Source organism: Henckelia pumila, chromosome 4 (genome assembly GCF_033568475.1).
Source record: "Henckelia pumila isolate YLH828 chromosome 4, ASM3356847v2, whole genome shotgun sequence".
Classification (NCBI taxonomy): domain Eukaryota; kingdom Viridiplantae; phylum Streptophyta; class Magnoliopsida; order Lamiales; family Gesneriaceae; genus Henckelia; species Henckelia pumila.
The window spans coordinates 80183075-80203652 of record NC_133123.1 but is presented as its reverse complement, the minus strand read 5'-3'; the positions used below and the strand labels follow the sequence as shown (position 1 = coordinate 80203652).

Here is a 20578-nt window from a genome sequence, read left to right as displayed (position 1 = left end):
TGATTTGCAATATTTTTTCAATTTCATTATAGGAAAATCTGAAACAAAGTTGTTTTGTTGAATGTGGATTTTATGTGATGAGGTATATGAAATAGATAGTTGAATGTGAAAATCTACGGTTGGAGAAGATGTGAGTTTTCATTTTATTTTATGCTCTGGTTTATTTATGAAATCCATAGTTGGAGAAGATGGCGATAATATGAGGTATTTTGAGATGGCTAGATGCAGAGCTGTCTCTTGAGATTTAGTGATCTTAGTTTTCTGAGTCCCGACCTCTATTGTGTAAATTGATACCACCTCTGTCCACTACTTTCGCATGCTAAGATTAAATAATTCATCACACAAAATATCATTTTCTTTCAATATAGGTTGTGTATTCATCTTAATTTTATTTATCTCATAATCTCTTACCCCTCATTTCATCTCTATTTATATAGAGAGGTGGTGGAAGCTTGGAGGGGTGGGGGTGGGGGTTGTCTCAAAAACTATGTTGCCTCTGCCTACACTCTGGGGTTCAGTTTTTGGTGTTGTTTATGCTTCAAATCATAGAGTTTATTTATAGAATTTTTTTAGTTTTGTCAATGACAGAAGACTTTATTCAATTATTATATTTTGGGTGTTGCTTATTCTTGCGTTTGACTTGTGTATTGGTTTGACTTGGGCATTGGTTATGATAGTATATTGGTTTTATGTGTTTTTATGGAACATAATCTGCCATGACAACATACTTTATTTTAGGCGGATTTTATGTTTGCTAAATAGGTTGCTGCTTATTCTTTGTTTTAGATTTCAGTTTTCAACTCTGCCTTAGTTGGAACATAATCTGCAAATCTGCTTGTCCAATTCTTTGTTTGCTAAATAGATTGTTGCTTATTCTTTGTTTTAGATTTCAGTTTGCAACTATGCCTTAGTTTTTACATTTTAGTTTGCAACTCTGCCTTGTTGGTTTACCGTGTCATTCCTATATTTTTTGAATTTCAGTTTGCAGGATGCGTCAATAATCAGTGTTACAGTCAATATCAATTTGATGAAGTTAGAAGTGGATAAAGTGATTTTTTCTTCTCGTATGTAGGTGCTTAAATATGTCATGCACGCTGGAATAATAATTTTTTTTGTCTATGTGTACACATTTAGTTTTGTGGAAATCGTGTGGATATACACATAATTTCAAGTTATTTTGGTGGATAAACTTGGGGATTTATGTATGTTTTTCGTTTGGGAATGGATTTATTAATATTATTAGCGTGTTTTTAAGTTAAAAGAATATATTTACAGTGTAATTATTGTATCTAAATTTTAATTTAGAAAAAAATGTGTTTTTACTTCATTAAAATTAAATGGTGAAGTTAAATAAGTAATTTACTTCACCATAAATTCGTATCAACGAAGTCGTTCAAAGAATTTACTTCATTAGTCGATGTACATGCCGCAGTCATATGTCTTCTATTACTTCGACAATTTTAGTAATTGACGAAGTAAACAAATGTATTTTACTTCGTCCATTGTGAAATTTCCGAAGTACAAGAAATTCTTTTGCTTCGTCTGTTAGTAAAATGCCGAAGTAAAAAACTATCTTTTACTTCATCAAATTCATTAATTGACAAAGTACAAGAATATTTTTTACTTCGCAAACTTATTAAATTAGCGAAGTAAAAGATATGTTTTTACTTCGACACGGTCCAATTTTTAACCGGTTTTGGCTCCATGAATCGACCAAAGACTTCGGTAATTTAAGGGATACGACTTCGGATATACAGCGAAGTAAAATAGTACCCTATTACTTCACGCGATACTACTTCGGTAATTATCTACCTACGACTTCGGTTAATAACCGAAGTCTTTTGCGATTTTTCTACTAGTGTCAATCTCACACATTCAATATACAATCATGCATCAAAACATACTATCTCAAATTAATACATGAAGTTCTAGAGTCGATCAACTACGCATATGGAAATAACATGAAATCGAGGAGCTCGCATAATCGATACAACATAAACAACGAAGTTTGAGATCTAAACATGTTCTAACATAAACTAGGTAGACATGCCAACACGACTTCAAAACCGAGTCTCACTTCTACATCTTTTCCTCGAAGCTAACCATGCCTCTTCTGACTTGGTCCTGCCCCACCTGTTGCCAAGTACACATACAAAACAAAGCAACAGCCGGATAACTGGTGAGAATGATAATCCCAGTAAAAGCAACATATCAAATAATAAATAAACAACATGCTATCAAGACAACATATTCAAGTCAAGGTTAATGATATGCATGTCTTTAAAAACCAGGATAACAATTCTGATAAACAAGGGATTGCTGCAGTGCTTTTGGGATCCCGAGGATGAGATCACGTAACGACTCACCGACTCTCCCAATCGAGGTGGTGCCACGTATCCCACTCCTCTAGACTTTGAGCAACTATAATGAGTATGCTAGTACCAGGAGAAACGACTACGACCCAGGCCACTCAATCATAGTTCCCAAACGTCTAAACAAAAAGGACGGTTCTGCCCGCTGAAAGCAAGATTGGCTCAAGATGAATGCATAATAGAAACATAAACATAAGTCACATAACAAAAGTCCAAGAAATCAACAAGACACAAGTTCTTCATGCTAGAACAAGCGTACAAACAAGTATGTGATTTAAAAAGGAAAACTCAAGAACTAAGCTGTCTCGAGTATGCTATCCCGCTACGATGACTGCTTTTACCTTACAAGGCAGTAGTTTCAACTTCTGGAAAGCTACAACAAAAGATTGTATCAACAACTATACAACCTAAACAACAATCAACGGTTCATGGAAATCTCTTTATCGTTCTTCGTCCAACTCTCGACGATCAAATGCTGCTAACACAGGGCTCGACAACTCCAACAAATCTGTACGAATACAAGAGATGATTGATCAATAACCACGATCAACTTACAAGCCAAGTTCATAACTCAAAATGGTTCGAAACTCCAAAACTCAAACCGACGGCATAACGGCTATAACTGAACAAACCGGCAACGCAGACAGCAGTTCAATACCGATATCAACTCAATTCAATGCTAATACAACAACAACAAGACAAACCCAACAAATCTCAAAATCATGATTTTCGAAAATAGCTTCCAAAAATATAACAATTCCGAACGTCGCTCTAATTCAAAACCAACAGATAATAAACGATCAGAACTCCGCCAAGAACAACATACTAGAATCTAAATCGATTCTAACAACCTCCGAAAAACAAAACATATCCGATCGGAGAAATACTTACGGTATAACGGAGCTCTCACTGCAGTGATCACTAATCTGCCTTCAGAAATAAATTCCAACGGCCGGATCGAGCTCAAAAGGAAATCTGAAAGCTCAAAACTCCAAAAGGGGCGTTTCAATGGAGGCTCACGGTTGGAGAGGAAGATGAAGGCTTCTCTAATCAAAATCTATGTGTAGATAATATATAAAAATCAATATTTGCGTTTTAGTCCCTGAAATTTCCAAAATTTGCAAAAAGGACCCTGATCAAAATCAAACCGGCTCGAGAACTCTGTAATCCCTGATTAACTCAAATAAACTCATTTAAGATAAAAAAAAACGGGGCGTTACACCATCACTAGACGCTTAGTTACTATCTCCTGTTCCAGCGGAGTAGATACAACTAAATTCATATCTAATGATACATAGGGTAATCTATGTCTCTTAACAAAGCGACTAGAAATAAAGGAATACGATGCTCCAGTATCAATTAAAACAAGTGCAGGAATACCACATAACAAAAAGGTACCTGCCAACATGCGATCGCTTCCCTCAGTAGCCTGTTCTTGAGACAGAACAAATACCTGCCCATGAGACTGGGGACGGTAACCAGAAGAACTTTGTGCTGCTGGCTGCTGTCGTGGAAAAATAGAAGCCTGAGATCCAACCTGTGATCCCGATCCACTAGCAGAACCCATGCGTTGAGGACAATCTCTCCGCAGATGTCCCTGCTGACCGCAAATATAACAAGCACCAGTAGCTCTCCGACATGAAGCTGCAGGATGCTTCCCTCCACAGTGACTACAAAACTCCTCCTCCTCCTTCTTCTTCCCAAAACGGAACATACCTCGTGAACCACGAGATCCAGATGAAGTAGTAGGAGTAGAAGAAGACGTAGGTCCAGATTGCACAACAGATTGAGCTCCAGGCTCAAATGATCCACTAAGCTGTGCTGGCATCAAAAACTGTGCACGCCTGTTGCTGGTCTCCACAAGACGGCAACGGTTCACCAAAGTCTCATAAGATACTGGGTCATCACAGACAACAACCTGTGAGTAGATATCTTGGTTCAGACCTTGTAGAAAAAGATCATACTTCGATGCATCACTCTCATTAATATGAGGACTGAAAGGTAGCAGATCAAGAAATCGTTGCTGATATTGATCAATAGTCATTGATCCTTGCCTCAGAGTAAGCAACTCCATCGATCGTGCTTGGCGAACAGCTAGAGGAAAATATAGTTTCTGGAACTGCTGACAGAAATCTCCCCAAGTCACATGTCCTCTCTCAGTACGTGCTTGAGCAGCTTTGGCATCCCACCAAAAGCGTGCTCGATCCTCTAGAACAAATTCTAGAACTTCCAATTTCTGTTCCTCAGTACAATCGAAAGTACGAAAAGTACTCTCGAGTTTAGACATCCAACTTCTTGCTTGTTCAGGATTCTCGCCTCCCACCAAAGGTTTCGATCCTACTTGCATGAATTTATTGATAGAGTAGCGACGTCTACCCTCATGATGACGATGTTGATCATCATGATGGCGGTGATGACGATGATGATGACCACCTCCCTGGCCAACACTACCGTGACTCTCGTCAGCCATATCCTGAAAAGAATTGCACATTAAAATCCCAAATGCGCAAGAATGACTAATTCTAAATCTCAAGTACTAATCCCAAAATCTAAGCATGCTCTGATACCAAAAATGTAGTGACCCTACATGGAATCACCTACTAACGGGCAACTAATAGCATGCATTAAACTTAATACAGCAAAATACTTAACAGAGTAAAAACGTGCGGAAACACAACCATAATTTACATATCAGCTTAGTAACATAATCCAGGCTTAAATATGTAGTGATACAACCATATCGAAAACTTAAAAGTAAACATTATACAGCTATATCGAATCCTGCTGTATAATAAACTCCTCAAGGCTCCTGCTCTCTAGTCCTGCCTTGAACTACTAGCACAGTCCATCCTGCGATCTGCCCCATGGAATAGGGTGTCCAAGATAACAACTAGGACGTGAGCGCTAACGCCCAGTACATAAACATAAGTAAACATATGTATATAGTGCATGCAACATGATGACTGGTAAAGGGTCATCTGAAAAGTCATGCTCAGTACAGGCGCCACATGAGTGTTGTCACCGCACGGATCAACCTCTGGGTGCAACCACACTCGTCTAGTACACCAGAGTAGACAGACATAAATGCCCCCGCCGTCGCGGTACTCTCAGTGACAGACTATCGAGTATAGAGCTGAGCGGCTCTATAATCAGGTATAACAAGATATCAACGTGTATATGCACATGACATATGAATATAGAAAGCGGTAAATCATATATCATGCCATATAATAATGCCAAATAAATGCAACATATAAACATGTATACTCGCTGGCAATCTTAGTCAATGTGTACGTACCTCTAGGCTAGTTCAAGTATAGTAGATCCTAGGTTCCAAGCCTATATTCAAAAGTTCACCGTATCACTACATAAATTCTATAAGCCTTAACTAAGCTAATAAGTACTCCCAAAACTTAAATAGATTCCCGGACCATACCTTCGTCCGTAGATAGCCCTTTGGAATCGCTAGTCCCGGATGACTATAACCACACCTTGGTTATTCCAGAACCTCTATTATAATCGATAGGGCCCTCAAGTGTATATCTCATACTATATAACTGAAGAAAGAAACTCGGGAATTCATAATTCAAATGAAATCAGACAAGCCCTATTTATAGGCAAAATTCCCGGCCAGGATCGGAACCACCAATCTAGGGATCGGAGTTTCCGATCCAGCTCACGCCTTGCATGCATGACACGCCGGGATCGGAACGTCCGATCCGACGATCAGAACTTCCGATCTCGCCTCCGATCAACATTTGTCAAAACTCGTGGCTGAGTCATCGGGTAAAGCTGGCAGCCGGAGATCGGAACGTCCGTTCCAGGATCGGAGCTTCCGATCTCGGTGCTTCCGCTGAGCTTCCGAAGTGGCTGGGATCGGAGCTTCCGATCTAGGTTCGGAGCTTCCGATCCGGCCCAAAGTCAAAAAGCCCAAATTCTCTTCCGAAGTCCAATAACACTCCGAAATTGATTAATTACCAATCCTTAATCATATTTAACATATTATTATCTTAAAATGGAATCTGGATTACTACATTAAGCGTGTTAAAGCTTAAGCGAGCTTAAGCGAGCTTTTTAGAACATTGGAAAAAATCGTACCAAACCGAACTAAAATGATTCGGATATTGAATTAGACAATGTAAAACCGAAAACCGAACCAAAATATTAAAAAAAATAGGATAAAACCGATCTTTGAACATTCCTGCTCAAGTGTACTTAGAGATCTTGAATTCTTGAATTTAGACGTCATCTTACCTAGGATACATGGGGACCAAACTGCACTAGCACAGCTCCAACGATGGCACTACTCCTATCCTCTAGTCTTCCGGTATCCAATTCCCTCCAAACAGAGTCACCAACTCAACCGATCCACAATCCCTCAAAACACTCATGGATCCAATATCTTCGCTTCCAATCCCGCTCGAATTCCTTCCAGGAAGCCGTTTCTACTTTCATATATATGCAAGAATTGGGTATTCAACCGGATAATTTTGCCTTTCCAGCAGTCTTGAAAGCCGTCTCAGGTCTTCAAGACCTGAATTTAGGAAAACAGATTCATGGGTCTGCTATCAAACTCGGCTATCATTCCCAGTCGGTCACCGTTTCCAACACACTTTTGCATATGTATGCTCAATGTGGTGCTTCCTTGGACCAGGTTCTCAAGGTTTTTGATAGAATTCCTCAGAGGGACCAAGTTTCTTGGAATTCGATGATTAATGCTGTGTGTAAATATGAGGAATGGAAGTTAGCTTTGGAGGCATTTCGTCTTATGGGATTGGAGGGAATTGAACCCAGTTCCTTTACTTTGGTTAGCATAGCGCTTGCTTGTAGCAACCTGAATAGGCGTGACGGGTTAAGGCTTGGAAAGCAAGTTCATGGATATACCCTCCGAGCAGATGACAGAACTACCTTTACATATAGCGCTTTGATGGCCATGTACGCAAAAATAGGACGAATCAATGATACTAGGAATGTTTTTGAGTGGTTTACTAACCGCAACATGGTTTCTTGGAACACGGTTATTAGTGCTTTTTCCCAAAATGATATGTTCGTTGAGGCCTTGGAATATTTCAAATTAATGAAAGTTCAAGGATTTCAGCCTGATGGAGTCACAATCTCAAGCGTGCTTCCAGCATGCTCTCATTTGGAGTTACTGGGTACTGGAAAAGAAATTCATGCTTATGTTTTGAGGAATGGTGATTTTCTGGGAAATTCCTTCATTGCTAGCGCTTTGGTAGACATGTACTGCAACTGTAAAGAAGTTGCAAGCGCTCGAAGTGTTTTTGAAGGTGCAGTAGATAAAAAACTAGCTCTCTGGAATGCTATGCTTGCTGGTTATACACGAAATGGGTTTTATGACGAAGCCTTGTTGTTATTCTCTAAGTTAACGGTTATCTCGGGTTATCTTCCGGATGCAACCACCATGGCCAGTGTGTTGCCAGCCTGTGTGCATTGTGAAGCTTTTGCAGATAAAGAAGGTATACATGGGTACGTTTTGAAGTTGGGTCTTGGAAACAATTTATATGTGCAAAATGCACTGGTGGACTTGTATGGTAGGATAGGAAAGATAGATAACTCCATCTATATTTTTCACAACATGGAGAGTAAAGACACCGTGTCTTGGAATACTATGATTACTGGATACGTGGTTCGTGGATACCACGAAGAAGCTCTTGCTTCACTATCTCATATGCAAATAGAAGGAATAAAAGCTGAGAAGGGTAATGTTAACGATAACATCAAGGTCTCGGTTAAACCAAATTCAATAACACTTATGACCGTTCTTCCTGGTTGTGCATCTCTGGCTGCGTTGAAGAAAGGAAAAGAGATCCATGCTTATGCCATTAGAAATGCGCTGGCAACAGATGTTGCTGTTGGAAGTGCCCTGGTTGATATGTATGGCAAGTGTGGTTGCTTAAAAGAAGCTCGAAGAATTTTTGATAGTATGCCCACCAAAAATGTGATAACATGGAATGTCATGATCATGGCTTACGGAATGCATGGGGAAGGACGGGGAGCCATGGAACTTTTTAACATTCTAGTGGCAGGAGCCAGAGGTGGAGAAGTGAAACCAAATGAAGTGACATTCATCGCTGTTTTTGCAGCATGCAGTCATTCAGGTATGGTAGATGAAGCTCAACAATTGTTCCACAGAATGAAAGAAGAGTATGGCCTTGAACCTAACGCCGATCATTATGCTTGTGCCGTTGACCTTCTTGGTCGAGCAGGTCGTTTGGATGAAGCTTATCAAATCATTAATTCTATGCCTACTGAACTCGACAAGATAGGAGCATGGAGTAGTTTGCTTGGTGCTTGCAGGGTACACCAAAATATTCAGCTAGGTGAAATTGCAGCCCTAAATCTGCTTCAGTTGGAGCCAAAAGTTGATAGCCATTATGTTTTAATTTCCAATATATATTCCCATGCTGGGCTCTGGGATAAAGCTACAGATGTTAGGAAAAAAATGAAGGTTATGGGGGTAAGAAAAGAACCTGGTTGCAGTTGGATTGAGTTTGATAACAAGGTTCATAAGTTTTTGGCCGGAGATGAGACACACTCACAAAGTGAAGAGCTATACAGGTTTCTAAACCAATTATTCGAAAGAATGAAAAAGGATGGTTATGTACCAGATACATCTTGTGTTCTCCACAACATTGACGAACAAAAAAAGGAGATCCTCTTGTGCGGACATAGCGAGAGATTGGCAATAGCATTTGGTCTTCTAAATACCCCACCTGGAACAACCATTCGAGTGGCCAAGAATCTTAGAGTCTGCAACGACTGCCATGTTGCTACTAAATTTATGTCCAAGATAGTAGGCCGAGAGATTGTTGTGAGGGACATGAGGAGATTCCACCATTTCAAGGATGGAGCTTGCTCGTGTGGGGATTATTGGTGATATTTATGATGTAGTAGACTTACAGGGAGCTTTCTCCAAACACAAATACCGTGACTTGTCAAATGAAAAGACAAGGAATGCGCATCATTGCTGTTAACGGATCAGTCCTTTACTGAGAATGAAAATACAGAAACATACTATTTCAAGTTTTTTTTTGTTATCCAAATTCTGCGAAGTATCTTTACATTCTGGTTAAATCTTCTGCCAAGAAACACAACAGTCTTAACAATGCAGTAGGCTTTTAAAAACGTATGTTCCCAATAAAAACCATGCCACAAGAAGGAATGAAAAAGATAATAATCCTACCAAAAATGGCCATCCAACCATATAAACACCAAAGCAGAGCACTGCGACGAAAGGGAAAAATGACCTCAAGACAGATAACCCATCAACCCATTTACCCTTCAACAGTATCAGAGCTGCAACATTTATCATGTTCCAATTCATCGATCCACCATAGCAGACACGGTTCAGGCAATTCGCGACAAATGTGTGGCAATTGCATGTGAAGAGATTGTATGATTTGTGCTCAAAGTGACGTGTACAAGACTGGATGGCATCATCCCAGGTGATTGCGGTTCCATACTCGGAATGCTGATGCCTATGCTTGCATGTATGCTCAACGAAGTTCAGAGGAAAGCAGCACTGCTCAAACATATAAAGTTTCACAAAAGTTCAATGCTCCCCTTCGATGTACTTAAATACATTTTCTCTAACAGTAAACTTTTTCAACCAAAATAATAATAATAATATGGAAGGTCCTTTTTCACAACCAAGTAACCATTCTTTTCAATTGTTTGTAAGTGAAAAATCGAGATGCCCAAAAATGGCAATTTTAATCCATTGATACCCTTGCAATACCTGCTTTCTATCCAACTGAAGGTATCTGGCAGCAGATCCAAAAGAAAAATTATCGAGATTCACGAGATTAGAACCAGAAAAATCAAAGATGGTACCATCCTCTACACAAATGCCGATATGTCCAATGAAAGGTGCCAACCATGAGACTACAGGCAGAGGAGTCCAAACAACACAACATGGGAATTTGGCTTTTTTTGGGTCTATTTCATCAAGCGGCCAAAATTCATGCTGTATACTTCCATCAACACTTTTACTGTTAACCATGTTGGCAATATTAAAATCCATCAGAGAAAGTTTTCCTCCAGAATAATGGCAAGTGCAACCTTGCAGTCCAAATTAATTACTCATCAAATAACATTCCGACTGAAACAATTCCATCAGGTGCTAATTTACATACATTTATCGAGTTGCCACCAATATGGAATATCAACTCTGCCATAACAAAAACAAGGTACATAGTAAAAGGAGGAGAAATGGGATAAAATTTGGAAAGGAAACCCCCCCAAAAAAAAGGGTTTCGCAAGTACAGAAAAACTAAGCATTTATAGGCAATAAATTTGTGAACTCAGGGTGGAACAAGTCATATCAAGGTAAAGTAACCAGGATCAGTCAGTAAGAATCTCGAAAGCATATGAATATAATCATGATGACTAATGACTCATCGATTTACTCATACACTTCCATATGGATATAAGACAGAGTCAGTCTTCAAAAAAAAAACCTGCAACAACCAACACAGATTCAACTACAACAGTAAACATCAAGTTGGTTGCAAGAACATTCCATTCAATTGCAGATTTCAAGCATATTTAAAATACATAAACATTTAGCTCTTGATGCATAAAAATAATCTGAAAATAAATTCCTAAGACAATCCTACAGATGAAAGAGTTTGAAAGTTATCACCTGCCTACAAAACCCGTCACTTGATCACTAAGAAACAAGGTGCTTGGCCAATTCAATATTTACTGACATATACTTCAAAACATTTCAATGATAAAGTTTTTTCATTTTAATCACAGGAATACTAGAACAAAGTACGCAATCAATTTACAGCAGCGTGCCGTTAATTACTAATTTGAATGATTAAACCTAAAACAGAAACAAAAAGGTTTTAAACATCAAACTTCGGCAGTAATTATCAGATACAAAACGGAATCTTGAAAATTCAGCTGTAAATATTTATCAAACATCCAAAACCGTTTGCCAATACGATGAAGTGGTAATAAACAAACATCTGAGTGAGATGATTGAAATAAAATGAAAGATGTATAAAAAAAGTGAAATAAAAAGAGGAAAATTGTCAGCATACCTACCTGTAAAAACTTGCGGGAACCTCTTCAAACATTAAATGGATTACCAATTGCTAAATGAAACAAGATTTTATTGTTTTCTCTCATACCCACGCATATGTGTTCATCAACATTCAACACTGAATTTTTTTTTTCCCAAATAAAAAAAAAGATTTATTTATAGACAGGAAAATTGGAACTTGGAAAGGTTCATGAACCACCCTCTCATCTGCAATATTAATTAATGAATATTAAATAAACAAGGTAGCGGTGGTTTGATACTATAAATAAATAAAATTAATTAAGATAGAAGAAGTATTGTTTTTGATACATTACAGTATTTTATTATATTTGTTTCAAATCAATTAATTTTAAAAATAAAATGAAAGTATAAAAATAAAAAAAGTATTGTTAAATAAAGTTCAAAATAAATATAGAGATTTTATTTTGTTTTTATTTTTTGTTTTTTAAGAATATTTAGATATTTCGTTTTTGATTTCATCATATTAATTTTAATTTCGTTACTAAATTATGCTCTACTTTAATAATATGTAAGATTATAACATATAAGAGTCGTGTTACGTGTTTGTATAGTATTTTTTTTTTAAAATATTTTATTTGTAGTTAAAATGGATAGGGTATTTTGATTTGATAATTTTTTGAAATTACAAATAAATAAAAAGGAAAGAAAAATAAATATATGGTATTAAAAAAAAAAGAAGAAGAGGAGGAGGAGGAGAAATAAGTCGCAACATCCGACCAAATCTCTGTATAGACTCCTCTCTAATGATAATAGTAATCTCTTTCTATTCTCTTTCTATTTTATAAAGCTTGAGGGCATAAGAGAAATGGTTTAGTACGTCTGGTGTGGCCCAATAAATCTCTTTCTATTTTATAATTAATCTCTTTCTATTCTCTTTCTATTTTTATTTTATAAAGCCTGAGGGCATGAGAAAAACGGTTTAGTACGTCTGGTGTGGCCCAATAAATCTCTTTCTATCTCTTTCTATTTTATAAAGCCTGAGGTGAGGGCATGAGAGAAACTGTTTAGTACGTCTGGTGTGGCCCAATAAATCTTTTTCTATTTTATAATTCAATTAATAAAATATTAAAAAAAAAAAAGAAAACCTACGCTTTGTAATACCCATCACTTGGTGTGGTCTAAATAAAAAAACAGAGCCACTCCTTCCTCCTACATTGTGGCTGACATCATGGAAGAAGAAAACCATGAACAAGGTTCGGTTTGTAGCTTCCACTTCGGCAAAACCACCTCTATTTGCTACAACCTCTTCTTCTCAAATTACATCGTCTTCTCAATCGAAACCGCTAAAAACAACAGATTGAAAAATCTACTACACCCTACAGGTTCCAAAAAACCCGGTACTTGATTTACGAATTTGAAAATTTACAGCTTTTTTCCTGTGTATGATGATCTATTTCAAAGATTCAGGTCCTACACTCCTACTTTATGGTGATTTTTTCAGGAGTGAAATCAGTTGTATCGTTTGAAAAATTAAGTTGCTTACAGACTCCAAGGTTTACGGGTTACTAAAATCTTCACTAATTCCAGCCGCAAATCCTTCGAAATTTTGTTCTGCAGTTGTGCGTGTCTCTGAGATTGTTCGTGCTTTGAGATTTATATGGGTTAATTGTTTGGGCCTACAGATTTATATGAGTTCTTGGTTCTCATTCATAATTGGTAACGACAAGATTTGTTCTTTTTATTTCATGAATAAAAAAAAATAATTTCTTAATTGTTCGTGATCATACATTTTTATGGGTTACTATTTTCAATTCATAATGGGTCACGAGAAGTTCTATTCTTTATGCTTTCTCTTTGGTATAGATTGTTTGGTTTAAATCCACATTAACAGATGCTTTTTTTTAATTCAATTTCTATGCGTTTGGCAGGAGCATTTAGGTGAGGAAACAAGCAAACGGTGGAGTTGTTAAGAAGATTAAAATAAGTTCTTCAACGTTCAGAAGCTGACGAAAAAATTTTGTCCTTGCTGAGGTTTGGTTGCTGGGCTAATATTGTGAAAGATTACCTGGATATAACCTACATCCTGTTGTCCAGTCTGGTGTCCAGTGATGTTCTTCAGGTAAAGGATTTAATTTTAAGCCCATAAATTTGGAGTTTCAGTATGGTGAGGTATATGGTATTTTTATAAGTTCAATTGAGTGTGCTAATGTTTATTCTGAAATTTTTAGACTTCTGTGGGACTGTACTGTGGGGTTTGATATGGATATATAATCTTCGATGGATGATTCTATATTGGCTTCCTTTTCCAATTTCTTAAATTAAGTGCATTCAAAAGTCTAATAACTTTTATCATGTGTTAATTATTAATAGTGTACATTGATGCCAAGATTGACATAAATTTAATCACTTTTATCCACTGTTAACTCTGAATATTGTACATTGATGTCAACATTCCCATAAATTGTTACATGGTGGAGGAATAGAAATAGAGGAAAGAGAACATGACATACACAATGTGATCTCTCTCTCACTTTTCGGAAAATGAACTTAATCCAGTTTATGTTTGACCATCTTCGTAAATAATAATTGTCTTTGATATGGTGCTTTCAGAGATATACATTCTTAATTTGCAGCTACTACTTTTACCCTTTAAAGCCCTTTGCTCAACTATTAATTTTGTGTACCCATGCGTTGGTCTCTTCAGATGGAAAAAATATTTTAGCTATGTTTGGATTCATTAACTCATAATGTAAGACAAGGCTGGAAATAAAGTCAATCATACATCAATATTTTAAAATATATACAGCGTCCAAAAATATTTATTTTTGTTATTTTTATTTCATCAAATTTAAAAATCTTTCTACTCCAACTTCTATTATATTGTCTATCGTTAGTTTTTTATGTCGTGAAAATACAAGTTACAGTTGTGTTTAATGGATACAACATATGCATTAAAATTAATAAATAATTTAGTGCAGCCATGTGTTATTTACATAGCTGGGTTCAAAAAAAAAATGTGTTATTTACATAGTTCAGTTACAGTTAGTGAAAATATTCCAATGTTATATTGTATTAAATTGCATTTTTTCAATCTCATCTATTGTGTTTATTGGCAAACTTATTTTTTATTGTGCAAATTATTGGCAATCATAATATTTGCAATTTTTGTAGCAATAAATACAGTGTCTTTTAGCCAATATCATATCATATTATAAGATGATAGATTGATTTGATCAAATAAAATTTTTACATTCATAAAGCGATGGTTCTGCTTCCCGGAATTAACAAGTTTTACTCATTCATAAGATATTATGATCATACTATTATTATTTATAGGTCCAAAAACAAGAAATCCATGTGAGGAATTTGATTTTATTTGAATGTATTTATCTCTAAGTATGTATGAGATATTAAAAATCAGTGTTTTAAAAGGCGTAGCGTTGGTCTGTAGCGTTTTTATCCTGTGATAGCGTAGCGTGAATAGCGCAGCGCATAGCGTAAGTTATTCGTGCACGCTAATTATTTAATTAAAAAATAGAAATATGCTTATATAAGTAAATAGGTGAGATAATTAGTTATGAAATCATAATAATTTAGAAAGTCTTACAACTAAAACGACATAATCTAAAAATAATCGGATTTTTTTTGGAATGTTAAAGTCCTTGAGATAAATAGGTTTGCTGAAATGCCATAGTTTATGATACTTATTCCTCTCTGGGAATATATTTTGTTTTACAATATGGAAAAGTTACGACTATGTGTAAGGCACTAATTGAAATGAAGTAATCTGAACATGTAGAAAATATTGAACAAGCATACTGCCATTTCAAATACTTAAGAAGAAGGTTATCTGGGATTTGTGAAAGGTGTGAATTTGTGCTTATGGTGTTTGAACAGTACTTGGATGAGAATATAATGTGATTACTCTTACTCTATTTTATGTTCAGGATTTTAATAACGATGTGCAAACACATTCCTCACTCTTGCATGGGCTGTCTCTGGAAAGTGAACTGAAGGTATTGATAAGCACTCTTCTTATATTTTTAGACTTTGACAGGTTCATTGGTTTGATCCATATGAAAAAACAACAACACTCTTATTCCTCCTCTGAAATTCAATTTCATCACGAGGTAACTAATAAGTTTTCTTCATTCTATTGAATAGTTTCGCAAGAATGTTTAGGATTTTTTCAACACCGTATTTATTTTTGAAAAAAAAAAGAAGCATGGCTATGTCAATTACCCACAATTCATTTGCTTTGATGCCATAGATTATGCTTTTGAGCTGTTTTATGTTTATTATTTTATGGATATCGTTCATCTCTAAAATATTGTTTTTATTTTCCATAAAGTCGTGAGCTATTCTGAGATTTTTACTTAAATTAACTCCATATGTTTGTTAATTTCACAGGTTTGTCTCTAAATAATTCATGAGCAACGAGAATTTGACAATGCATGGGAAAATGCCTCAGGTTTTCATGCGGTTTCAGTTTTGAGAATTGAACAATTCTTGGTTCTTTCTTTAAAATTAAATTGGTGGTGTTTTTTTTTCCTTTGTTGATATATGTTTTGAATTGAGAACATTTATGCTTATTAATTTATGGTACCCTTAGAATTATTTTTGTTTCATGGAATTTTATTCTGTTTTTGTTCTAAATATGCTATTGAAGATGAGAATCTTATCAATTTTGTTGGCATGGAAAAGTCGAGACCGCGTGACTTATATAGATGGGTTTGCAGAAGAAAAAAACAGAGAAGCATAATTATTTGTGTTTAGTTTATTCGTTGTGATCACAATTTTTTATGGCCCAAGGTGTATGTATTTGATTTTTTTACGTTGAGCAAAGTGTTCTATTTGCCGAAAGTGTGTAATTTTACTCTCCTTTCTTCTTTTAGGTCAACATAATTTTTTTCTTTTAAAAAATACGAATTATTATCTACAAGAGTATCAATGAAGTATTTATCAATAGTCTACCTTTTTTCCTAAATGCAAAATTCCAAAGAGAATTTGTCCGAAGAGTAGAGGGAGTGCAAGACATTGAAGGCTTACAGAGAGCTTAGAGCTAGGATAATGTATTGAAACTGTAGAGAGGGTCAAAGAGTCCAGTCTTAATTTTTTTTTATCAGTTGTTCTCATTGGTTGGACAATTCATATTTGAGTCTCTGAAATCAGGTGGATGTGATTAATAATATATCGTAACTATGTTTTCTAAATTTTATTATTGTAATCAACATTTGAAGGACAATAGTAATGCGTAATTCGTTCATTATATGTTTTTTTAAATAATATTTTATGCACAAACTGCATATCAATGTCATTTCAACTGTGATGTAAGATACAATTATTTTCTTACATCTTCAATCTTATCATAAAATTAAATCATATAACACACATGGTTACTCATGTTACGCTTAATATTCATGTACAAACGTCGCACACGCGTCGCGTTTGCCTCGGTCGCTAGTAGATAATTAGATATGCATGGGGTGATATTAATCAAGATTCAAGGCTCACCATACTTGAATTTATTTATTTACCGCAAGAAACGAGCATTGTTTTTCTTGGAAAAACATAATATTATACTAGTGGCAATGCACACGTGCCGTGTGTGTAATGTAGTATACAAATATTTTGTTAGATGTGCAAATAATATAATATAAATATTTAATACATGCATGATGCATGCATTTGCAAATAAATTTCCAACCACAAAGATTGCAATATCAAAATTTCTAACATGTATAAATATTATGAGTAACGTAAATGAAAAAAAAATAGACACATAGGTTATCGTCCAAAGCTTGAAAGTGTTATAGATAAAAGTATAATTGACCCTTTTTTTGGATTTGTTTAAAAATTTGATGGTTACCATAAGACCACTTCATTCCTTTTCTCCACCTAATAAGAGGGTATTCTTGGGAAATTAAAAGAAAATCCATACCATCTTACAAATAAAAGTGGTGCTCAGACTAAATATAATAGTAAAAAAAGTAAGAGATTAAACCAAACCACGGTGGATTACATCAAAAATATCAAAAGGAAAAAGAAATAATCGACCATCTGGATCAAACAAAAAACCGACTAACCTAGATAACAAATAATCAACATGATTTACTGATATTTACAAAAAACAAAAGAACAAAATTAGATATCCAAGCAAGAATCTTATAACAATAAAAAATAATAAATACATAGAAATAAAAGCACCACAAAAATTTGGAAAAATAAAGTAAAACATTCACTTCAGGTTTATATCTCGAGATGTGTAGCGCCTGACCAGGAGGATAACTGCCTTTTCTCGGTTTATATCTCGATCTGCCCATCGAAGTTATCCTTTCTTTCAGGTACTCAGGAAATCTCAGAAGTTTGGTTGGGGAAAGGAGTGTGAGCAAGCTTTCCAAGAGCTGAAAGATTACCTGGCCAACCTACCTGTTTTGGTGAAGCCCGAGCCTAGGGAAAGGTTGTGGGTATGCCTCTCAGCAACTGAACACACCGTGAGTTTAGTATTGATCAAAGAAAAGAAGGGAGATCAGAGGCCGGTCTACTATGTAAGTCAGGCTTTGAAGGGACTCGAGATGAGGTATACAGAGCTGGAGAAGATGGCCCCGGCCTTAGTAATCACCGCCCTAAAACTAAGGCCCTATTTCTTATCATACCCAGTCATTGTCCTCACTAATAGTCCTTTGGGTAAAATCTTGACTCATCCCTATGCCTCAAGAAGATTGGTGAAATGGACCATTGAGCTGGGAGAATATGATATCGAAGATTTCCTAACATAGATGGTTTCTTTTGGGAAGGAGGAAGTATGGAGAGTCCCGATGGATGGGGCCAGTAACATGGAGGGAAGCGGGATTGGTGTGGCGTTGATTTCTCCTACCCAGGAGAAAATCAAGATAACAGTAAGGTTGGATTTCCGTGCGTCTAAATAATGATGCAGAGTATGAAGCTATTTTGACAGGGTTGAGGACAGCTCGGGAAAGGGGTGCCAACCTGTCAAGATGTATTCTGACTTTCAATTGGTGTCCAACAGATAAAGTGTAGTAGCCCGGTTCCATTTTACAATATTTAATGATTTTAAACATGTTAAAAAATGACATATAATTTTAAAAATGTCAAAACATGTTTAAGGAGTCTTTATTTGGTGAAAATAAGTGGAAAATCAGATCTGAAACGTCCGAAAATTGTAGGGTATGTCCCGGGGGTCCAAAAATGAGTTCAGAAGGACCAAAATAGTTCGGAGCACACGGACCAGTTCGGGCCCCCCGAAGTAGCTCGGGCCTTCCGAACCCAAGTTCGTGTTGGAAAACGGTGTTCAGATCAATTAAGAATTGATACCCGGTGCAGCGGAAGTTTAAAATTTTATTTTTATTATATGAAACGATTCCATATATGGGTATCAAAACTTTTACGATTAAATTTGTTCAAGTAAAAATAAAATCACAATTAAATTTTTACCTCGTCAAGCAAAGGCTTGATTGTGGACTCCAACAGAATTTAATCTGCTCTTCTTGTAAATCCCGGGAACCAATGACAGTCACGATCTAACTCCGGAATTAGGTCCACGAATGAAAAACAAAAACCCTCTGATTGACTACACTAAAAATCAATCAGAAGTTTTACGTAGAGAATAAACAGATATGATCTGTTAATTCGATTTGTAATTTTTCACAAAAATCACAAGTCGAATTTTCTCCAAAAGGGACAGAGGAATTTTCGAAAATCCTCTTGAAAATTATATGTAGTGTTCGAAATTTCTAGACTGAATTCTCTTATGAATTTTGAACACTGCTTACATATTTATAGATAATTTATAGACTAGATTAATTTATAATTATATTAGGACTCTAACTTTTTAGGGCCCACAATCCATAACTTAGTCCAACAAGCCAAGTCCGTTGTTCTAGAAATTAATATAAAATTCATCGTGACTCCGATTGATAAACTGATATCACCAATGTGCACAGAAACCATTTTTGCATCTTTTAAAGTCAAGATAATTTTTCTGAATCCGAATTCAGTGATTTCCAAAAATGTCCATCCCTATGTCATTTTAGGAAATCTCACTCCCTTTTAATTAAGAAGTCCAACTTCTCTTTCATTAAATTTAACTCTTTAAATTTGACTATCTCTACGGGGTTTTAGTAATCCATTACTTGTGTAACCCACAATGGTTCAGGAATAGAGCTAGCCGTGGGCTCACAACTCCTTGTGACTCGGAACAACAATTTCCGACTTACCCATCGAATCATGGTAAGAGCGCCTAGCAACATCGCCCCATGATTCCCTAGGTATTACTGATAGTGGCTGCAAGAACCAGTAGATTTTGGTTAGCATACAGTACGGTCCCTTCAACCAAATATCCCGATTGAATCAACAACCATTGGTGCATCGAGAGTCGTTTGAGATTCGATAACTATGCATAACATCTTGGAGATCTATTAGTGACATCGCATGTGTTACTAGGAACACCAAGTAACCTAAAACACATCATGTACTCTGGCCAGAGATTCGTCACACTAATATCTCCTCAGATCGCATAGGATATCCACACTCGCGAGTATGTGGTGAATCCTTGACAACAAAGGATCGACTCCTATATGTGTCGTAACTGTACCCAATCCCGACACCTGATGACCCTAATAGAGTCGGTAAACGAGTCAAAGTACAGTACTAGCATATAGAGTCTCAATGATGTTTCAAGTAATAAGGATTAATGGTGTACAACCAAAATCGCGGACTTTATCCACTCGATAAGTAATAACTACTTGGAAAGTTCGAATAGGGTAGTTCGATCATTCATCATATGAATATCCATTTGCATGCTTTGAACATCTCTATGTTCCATACCAATGAAACGTGGTACTCGGCATCGCAAATGCTAGTCTCAATCTCGAGCGATCCTTATCCTTATTTGCGGACGACTCAATTGACTAGGAACTGTTTAGAATATACAGTGACTATAAGATGTGTTTCATGATAGCCATCCCCATTTGCTACCACATCTTACATACACTATAGTATATTCAAGGTCTTTATCAAAACAACAATAGTATATCATAATATAACATTATGAAGAAAGATAAATTCAATGCCATTATAAAAGTGTAAATTATATTAAACAAAAGATTGTTTATACATAGAATCACAAAAGCCCTTAGCCACAAGTTGGCTA

At 36.1% G+C, this 20578-nt stretch overlaps 2 protein-coding genes and 1 long non-coding RNA gene across 6 annotated transcripts; 2 read left to right on the top strand and 1 right to left on the bottom strand.

Annotated features, from left to right (window-relative positions):
- Positions 1–6634: 6634 nt before the first annotated feature.
- LOC140859977 (pentatricopeptide repeat-containing protein At3g57430, chloroplastic) lies at positions 6635–9398 on the top strand. The gene has a single exon (XM_073262682.1). The coding sequence runs from the start codon at positions 6670–6672 to the stop codon at positions 9268–9270; it is 2601 nt and encodes an 866-aa protein (XP_073118783.1). The 5' UTR covers positions 6635–6669; the 3' UTR covers positions 9271–9398.
- On the bottom strand, positions 9369–11644 carry LOC140859978 (protein REVERSION-TO-ETHYLENE SENSITIVITY1). Of its 4 annotated transcripts, none has more exons than XM_073262684.1 (3): positions 11444–11644; positions 10132–10563; positions 9369–9915 (listed from the first exon to the last, which is right to left on the bottom strand). In XM_073262684.1, exons 2-3 carry the CDS (start codon positions 10414–10416, stop codon positions 9493–9495), a joined length of 708 nt encoding a protein of 235 aa, XP_073118785.1. In that variant the 5' UTR covers positions 10417–10563; positions 11444–11644; the 3' UTR covers positions 9369–9492. The 4 variants fall into 4 exon arrangements, with proteins under 4 accessions (XP_073118785.1, XP_073118784.1, XP_073118786.1 ...); XM_073262683.1 differs by having other exon boundaries at positions 11448–11644; XM_073262685.1 differs by having other exon boundaries at positions 10132–10454; positions 11448–11644.
- Positions 11645–12596: 952 nt separating this feature from the next.
- Positions 12597–16019, top strand: LOC140867110 (uncharacterized). The gene is made up of 4 exons (XR_012145043.1): positions 12597–12803; positions 13335–13525; positions 15354–15422; positions 15817–16019. It is a non-coding gene; the product is annotated as an uncharacterized lncRNA (long non-coding RNA).
- The last annotated feature ends 4559 nt before the right edge of the window (positions 16020–20578 follow it).

What these genes read in the sequence shown, in the direction of transcription:
- LOC140859977 (XM_073262682.1), top strand. Translation starts at nt 6,670, where the DNA reads ATGGCACTACTCCTATCCTCTAGTCTTCCGGTATCCAATTCCCTCCAA.
- LOC140859978 (XM_073262684.1), bottom strand. Translation starts at nt 10,416, where the DNA reads ATGGATTTTAATATTGCCAACATGGTTAACAGTAAAAGTGTTGATGGA. An exon ending in TTCAGTTGGATAGAAAGCAG is followed by an intron (nt 9,916 to 10,131) that starts GTATTGCAAGGG and finishes ATGTTTGAGCAG; the next exon opens with TGCTGCTTTCCTCTGAACTT.